Source organism: Hevea brasiliensis, chromosome 6, assembly GCF_030052815.1.
Source record: "Hevea brasiliensis isolate MT/VB/25A 57/8 chromosome 6, ASM3005281v1, whole genome shotgun sequence".
NCBI classification, from domain to species: domain Eukaryota; kingdom Viridiplantae; phylum Streptophyta; class Magnoliopsida; order Malpighiales; family Euphorbiaceae; genus Hevea; species Hevea brasiliensis.
Genome location: NC_079498.1, coordinates 57,598,218 through 57,606,077, shown reverse-complemented (window position 1 = coordinate 57,606,077; position 7,860 = coordinate 57,598,218). Strand labels below are relative to the sequence as shown.

At 36.3% G+C, this 7,860-nt stretch overlaps 1 protein-coding gene across 1 annotated transcript; it reads left to right on the top strand.

Moving 5' to 3' along the window:
* The first annotated feature begins 5,779 nt into the window (after positions 1–5,779).
* On the top strand, positions 5,780–6,406 carry LOC110632470 (uncharacterized). Its single transcript, XM_021780707.2, has one exon. It carries the CDS (start codon positions 5,780–5,782, stop codon positions 6,404–6,406), a length of 627 nt encoding a protein of 208 aa, XP_021636399.2.
* The last annotated feature ends 1,454 nt before the right edge of the window (positions 6,407–7,860 follow it).

Below are 7,860 nucleotides of genomic sequence, written 5' to 3'. Positions count from 1 at the left end.
CCTTTGATTGAGTTTGCTTATAACAACAGCTACCAATCAAGCATTGGGATGCCTCCATATGAAGCATTGTATGGCAGAAAGTGCAGAACTCCTTTATGTTGGGATGAAGTAGGTGAAAGGAAGATGATTGGGCCAGAAATTGTTCAGCAGACAGAGGAAAAGATCAGATTGATCAGAGATAGACTTAAGGCTGCATCAGATTGTCAGAAGTCCTATGTTGATTTGAAAAGAAGAGATATTGAATATGCAGTGGGTAATAAGGTATTCCTCAAAGTTTCTCCTTGGAAGAGGATTATGAGATTTGGCAGAAAGGGGAAACTGAGTCCTCGTTTCATTGGACCATATGAAGTTCTGGAAAGAGTGGGTCCTTTGGCATATCGGTTGGCATTTCCTCCAGAGCTAGCAAGGATACATAGTGTCTTCCATGTGTCCATGTTAAGGAGGTACAGATTTGACCCATCTCATGTACTATCAGTTGAAGAGATTGAGGTAAATCCAGACCTCTCATATGAGGAAGAACCCATAAAAATTCTGGCATATGAGGTGAAGCAGCTGAGGAATAAACAGATACACCTGGTTAAAGTGCTGTGAACCATCATTCAGGCCAGGAAGCTACTTGGGAACGTGAAGAGGATATAAGGAGACAGCACCCACAGCTGTTCAGAGACTAATACCAGGTAAAATTTCGAGACGAAATTTATTTAAGGGGGGGAGAATTGTAACACCCCTAAGTTCGGTAGTGCGTTCTGCTGCTACGATGACCAGTGTTGTCCGGACAGCTAGGATGCCTAGAACTACACTTCAATATGAGTGAGGAGACATAAAATAATGAAAAACAAGAAAAGAAAATACAAGAAAAACAAAGAAAAAATAATAGCAAAGAAATGTAACCAAGTTAAGCGAGCCGGGAACCCTAGCGATGGGGGACCACATCGGGAAGTCACGGCGTGGACCGTTGACTAGCCCTGGACTGCGGAGAACCCTGGAAAACATTTTTAGGACTTAAATAGACCCTTATTGAAGAATAAATATCATTAGAAAGATCAAAGAAAAATTAAATAATTAGTACAAAGAAAAGTGAGAAATCGAAAAACGGACAAAACCAGTGTTCTGAAAAATCGGGAATGCAACCCGAACAGGGGCATTATGGTCATTTGACATCCCGAATTGTCTTTTGACCTAAATGTCCACTAAAAATAAATAATATTACACTTAGAAAATAAAATGAAAAATTAATTTGGTGGTACCTAGAGTAAATAGCTAAAATTATGGGTTAATGTGGGATAAATGAACAATTAACATATAATATGATTTAAATTTGGTGAGTGGACCACTTGGGATTAATCAAACACTAAATGGGGCAGGTGTAAGTCCACTACACCATCTGCACATCATCTTCTCCAAATTTTCTTCACCATGCCGAAATGAAGGATGGGAAAATCCTCTATTGCCGTTTTGTGTAAAGCTTCCTCCACTCCTCCATTTCAACTCCAATCACTTAGGTTCCTTCATTAAAGTTTGTCTACACATCATAAGGAAGAGCTTGATACCAAAATCAAGAAGTTTGGTGAAGGTTTAGCAAGTTACAACCATAGGTAAGTTTACATTTTTGAATGTTGCTTTGTTAAACTTTGTGTACATGTTATGGGTGTTGGATTTGTGAAGAAAATTTTTTAGTTTGAAGAGTTATTGAGATGTTCATTTTGGATAGCCATGGAGTTATGTATTTGATGAAATATTTGTGCATATATTTGATGAGAAATTATGTTGGTTATGGTGATTTAATATCCTAGTAAATTATTCCATATGTATATGGTGATTTTTGCACTTGAATGGAAATTGATGAATTGTAGGACACTTTGGTGTTGAAGAACATTTTCGGCAGCCTTGGGATTCTTGGATAAATGTATGTGTTCATGAAGGTGTTGGCAGAAATATTGACATTAAGGTTGATGGATATGTATAAAGATTGATTGTGTAAAGTGTATGTAAGAACTAGTAAGGTTTAGGTGTATATGTGATTGTACTTAGACCTTGTAAATGTGAGTTTTAATTGGTGTATTAAGGATGTTTGTAATCTGCCCAAAGTGATGTTAATGTAAAGTGGAATATGGTTTTGGTAATGAACCAAAACAGAATTGGTAAGGGAAGTGGACATATAGTAATATAAGTGTGTAATTGATGTATGTTAAGTAAGGTAGTTAAGGGCAGTATGTATTTTAGTCTATACCTTTACATGTGTAACCTCAATTGGTATGAGACCAATTGGAGGTAAAACTAGGCACAAAATGTGCCAACTTTCATTGAGAAAGCATACCAAAATTCTGCTTGCAAGGTGATATGAAAAATAACCAATTCGGATTAGGTGCAATTGAGACATGAAAATTGACCAATTGGGCAGCAGTTAGTGTTTAGCCCATAACTCACTCAAAACAGGTCCAATTGACCTGAAATTTTAACCATGAATAGTTAAGACCCATACCTACAAGTCTTATGAAGACACCAAAGCCCATAAATGACCAGAACTAAGTCAAAAAGCTTGCACAATTTCGGGTCCAAAAACTGGCCGAACCAAAGTTGACCAAATTGACCTAAAATTGACCTAATTTGATGCCATTTGACCAGCAATAGTATAATGACCATAACTTGGTCTACATAACTCGGATTGACCTGAAATTTTGACCCGCGTGCAATAAGACATAGATCTACAAGTTTTTAGTTTTGATCGAAAATCAAAAACCAAGGGAACTAGGTCGTCCGGCTAGGTCAAACTAGTATTCCGGAATCCAGCAAGTTGCATTAAAATGCACTAAACAAGGAAATGAGTTTGGTAAAACATACCAACCCTAAAACCCTATCGAATGTGACATATTAATGACACTAAAACCTAATTTACCTAAAATGCATCGAGGGTTGGTATATTAGGTGATTGAGCAAATAATAGCCTTCAGTGAATTACTTATCGAACATTATCGTTAGAGACAGTTTAATTTAGTACTGAAACACTTCAAATTGTGTTTCTCAGTTACCAAAGACTCAGGAAAAGGGAAGGAAATCTGAGTCGGACAGGAGCGATTATCAGAGGTTTGTGCACAACAACTGTTTCTTTTGAATTTTTCAATTGAAATAAATTATGACTATTTGTACATTATTATTTTAAATTGTGGAAATGTGTTTGAATGGATATTTATTTCTTGAAAAGCATTGTAAATGGTTTGAAACTGTGTAAAATTGTTTGAATGATATTGATGGATACTTATTGATTGAAAAGCATTGGAAATGGTTTGAAACCACAGCTATCATGTCTATTGATTGTATTCCTCACTAGCTTGTCTAGTGGGACAAATTGAATTCCCTCTCTGGCTGAAGCGTTGAGGTGTGTGCCTGTTGAGGACGAATTGGATGAGTACTCATAATTTTTGCTAGCTAGCTGTGTTATTCCTCATTAGTCATTGACTTTTGGGATGAATTGAATACCTCATTAGCCATCGGCTTTTGGGATGAATTGAACTTGGGAACATGATTAAAGCTGTGTGTGATTTATTGATTTATATTGTAAGATTGTAAAATGAGTTTAAATTCTTATTGACATTCACTGTCTTTTGAATTTAGCTATATTTTGATTACTGAGATTTATTGTAATATTGTGTTAAATTCCTTATGACATTATTGTTTTGAATTTAACTACAGTTTTAAGTATCCACTATTTACATGACTTATGAATTGTGATTTAAATTGTATTTGGTTGATGTTGTGCACCACTGAGACATTGTCTCAGTGATAGCTTTATTCTTTGTGTGAGTAGACAGACCGACAGGGCAGCAGATTAGGCTGCTAGTACCTCCAGCGAGAGACTACCGGGTATAATGAGTATACCAGTATTTTGTATTTTGTAATGTAATGTATATTCACTGTATGTACATATTGTTTTGGTTCTGAGCAGTTATAAATTAAAATTGTACATTGGAGTTGTAAAGTAAATTATGAGATATTTTGACTTGTAAAAATTGTATTATATTTTCTCTATCTTAGTCCTTGAAAAATTACTGTGAATTTGACTTGAGAATTGTGTTGGGTTGAGAAAAATGTTGAAGTTGAGATTTGGAAATTTATTGAAGTGCTTTTTTTCAGGTCTTTTGAAGAACTGTTTTATCCAAAATACAGATGGCACTCTGCCAAAATTTTTACAGAAATTCCAAATAATTCAAATGTGTTAGTTCTATCACTTCAGTTCAAAAAGGTTTTTAACACCTGTAAATAGTGCTCACCACTGAAAAAGAAGTAAGAAAAGTTTTTAAAATCCCTTGTAGTGTATTTAATTGGTTATCAGTAGACGGAGTGGGTAATTCATTAGGTATACTACGGGATCATGTTATGCCTTACAGAGGGGTAGGGTGTGACAGGAACAGAAGAGGATAAAAAGGAGTTGAAAGTCATAGATAATGAGGAGATGAATGAAATGGTTTCCTTGCTCAAAGAGTTCCTAGATGTATTTTCCTGGACCTATGATGACATGCCAGGAATTGATCCACGCATTGTAACCCACAAAATCCCTCTGGCACCAGGGACGATACCTGTGAAGCAAAAACTTAGAAGAATGCATCCAGACATGTTGATAAAGATTAGGGATGAAGTCAAAAAGAAATATGATGCTGGGTTTTTAAAAGTGGTAAAATTTCCTAAATGGGTAGCTAATGTGGTTCCAGTAAATGAAGAAAAATGATAAAGTAAGGGTATGTGTGGATTATAGAGATCTCAATAAAGCTAGCTTAAAAGATGATTTTCCTCTCCCACATATCGATGTACTAGTTGACAATGCCGCAGGTTTAGGCAGGTGTTTTTGTGTTGATGGAGCCTCTGGTTACAATTAGATTTTAATGGATGAGCTAGACAAGGAAAAGATGATTTTCATCACCCAGTGGGAGTTTTCTGTTATAGAGTCATGCCATTTGGGCTCAAGAATGCTGGGACAACATATCAACGTGCTATGGTTACTTTGTTTCATGACTTGATGCATAAAGAAGTTGAAGTTTATGAGGATGATATGATTATTAAATCAAGAGGAGCAAAAAGCCATGTGGCAGTTTTGCGAAAAGTGTTCGAAAGATTAAGGAAATATAGATTGAAACTGAATCCTGAAAAATGTGTCTTTGGGGCGAAATCAAAAAAATTATTAGGATTCATTGTCAGTGACAAGGGAATTGAAATTGACCTTGATAAGGTCAAACCTATCTAGAAGATGCCACCACCGTAGACTGAAAAGGAAGTTTGAAGCTTTCTAGGGAAACTGAATTACATTTCCTGATTCATTTCTAATCTCACTGCCAAAGCTGAACCAATTTTCAAGTTATTGAGAAAAAACAACTCTGCTACTTGGAATGATGATTGCCAAGAGGCATTTGAGAAGATTAAGAATTACTTATCAAATCCACCCATTCTGGTCCCACCTCTTCTAAGCAGACCATTAATCTTATACATGGTATTTCTTCAGGTCTCAATGGGATGTGTTTTGGGGCAACATGATGATTCTGGTAAGAAAGAAAGGGCTATTTACTATTAGAGCAAAAAGTTCAATGATTGTGAAGCTTGATATTCATTTGTTGAGAGAACTTGTTGTGCACTAGCCTGGACTGCTAATCACCTCAAGCATTATATGTTAAATTACAAAACCTGGCTCATTTCCAGAATGGATCTAATTAAGTATGTGTTTGAAAGTTCATATATACCAGGGAGAATAGCCAAATGGCAAGTCATACTGTCCCAATATGATATCGTCTATATGACCAGAAAGGCAGTAAAGGGAAGTATTATAGCATATCTCTTAGCAAAAAATCCAATTGAGGAATATGAAGCTTTGGATTTTGAATTCCCGGATGAGTATGTAAATACAGTGGAGGAAGAAATGGGAGAGCAGAGTGATGTCTGGCAAATGTATTTTGATGGAGCAGTCAATTTATCAGGTAGTGGAATTGGATCAGGCTTGGTATCTCCAGATGGAAAACATTTCCCAATTGCAGTAAAGTTAAAATTTGAATGTATAAACAATGTCGCTGAATATGAAGTTTGTGTGAGTGGTTTACAAGCAGCCATTGAAATGAAAATCAAGAAGTTAGAAGTATATGGTGACTCAACTTTAATAATTTTTCAAGTGAAAGGGGAATGGCAGACTCGAGATCCAAAGTTGATTCCATACCAGAAATATCTCATTGAATTAATTAAGAAATTTGATGAGATTACTTTTACTCATTTAAGTCGTGACAAGAATCAGATCATCGATGCTCTAGCAACACTAGCTGTCATGGCACAAATTAAAGAAGGTAAAGAAGTACAGATTCTTCTTATAAAGGCCACAGATAACCCTGCTTATTGCTTGATGGTCGAAGAAGAAGCGGATGAGAAGCCCTAGTATTATGATATTCAACAATATATTAAGACAAGGGAATACCCACAAGAAGCAAACAAAAATGACAAGAGAATGATCAGAAGAATGTCTTTAGGATATTTCCCTAGCGAGGAAATCCTATACAAAAGGAATTTTGATGGGGAATTGTTACGTTGTGTTGATGCAAAAGAAGCTAAGAAGATTCTGTTTGAAACGCATGAGGGGAATTGTGCAACACACGTTAATGGACACATGATGGCTAGACAGATTCTCCGTCGAGGTTATTTTTTGCTTACTTTGGAAAAGGATTGTATTGAGTATTTTCAAAGATGTCATAAGTGGAAGATTTATGCTAATAAAATAAATGCTCCTCCTTATCAGCTCTTCAATTTAGTAGCCCCGTGGCCCTTTGTAATGTGGGGCATGGATGATATTGGTCCAATCACTCCAAAAGCATCAAATGGGCATCGGTTTATTCTTGTTGCCATCGATTACTTTACTAAATGGGTTGAAGCAGATCATATGCCAGTGTTACTTAGAATGCAGTAGTGAAATTTCTTAAACAGAACATTATCTGTAGATATGGCCTTCCTGACAAGCTTATAACTGACAATGCAAAAAACTTAAATAGCTTAAAACTCAAAGATTTGTTTGATCAATATAAAATTCATCATCTCAATTCATCACCATACCAACCACAAATGAATGGGGCAATAGAAGCCGCGAATAAGAATCTTAAGAAGATAATTGAGAAAATGACAATCACGTATAGGGATTGGCACGAAGTGCTCCCATTTGCTCTACATGCATATCGGACTGCAGTGAGAACTTCTACTGGGGCAACTCCATACTCACTAGTATATGGAATGGAAGCAGTCTCGCCAATAGAGGTAGAGATACCTTCATTGAGGATTTTGGTAGAAGTAGAATTAGATTACATGGAGTGGGTTCAAATGTGGTTGGATCAACTCAACTTGATTGATGAAAAACGGTTGGCTGCTGTGTGTCATGGTTAATTGTCCCAAAGTTGAATGGCTCGAGCATTTGATAAGAAAGTCCGTGCTCGAGAGTTTCAACCCGGAGACATTGTTTTGAAGAAAGTTTTGTTGAATCAAAGTGATCTGAGAGGAAAAAGTTTTGTTGAATCAAAGTTTTGTTGAATCAAATATTGACATACATGGACGGAAAGTAGTTGCCAAACCCAGTAAACTCAGATGCGGTGAAGAGGTATTTTGCCTAAAAAGGTTGCAAGGATGAAAACCCAAAATGGCGTCCTTGACAAAATGAGTGAAAGATGGTGAAAACTCGAAAGGACACTCTCTGCAAAATGAGAGAGGGGCGAAAACCTGAAAAGGCATCTTATAAAAGGAGAGAAAAAATACAAAAAAAAGAGAAAAAGAAAAACATATGAGGATGAAAACCCAAAAGGACATCTTTGAAACTTTGGAGGAATAAGGGAGATTAGCACGACAGTTGAA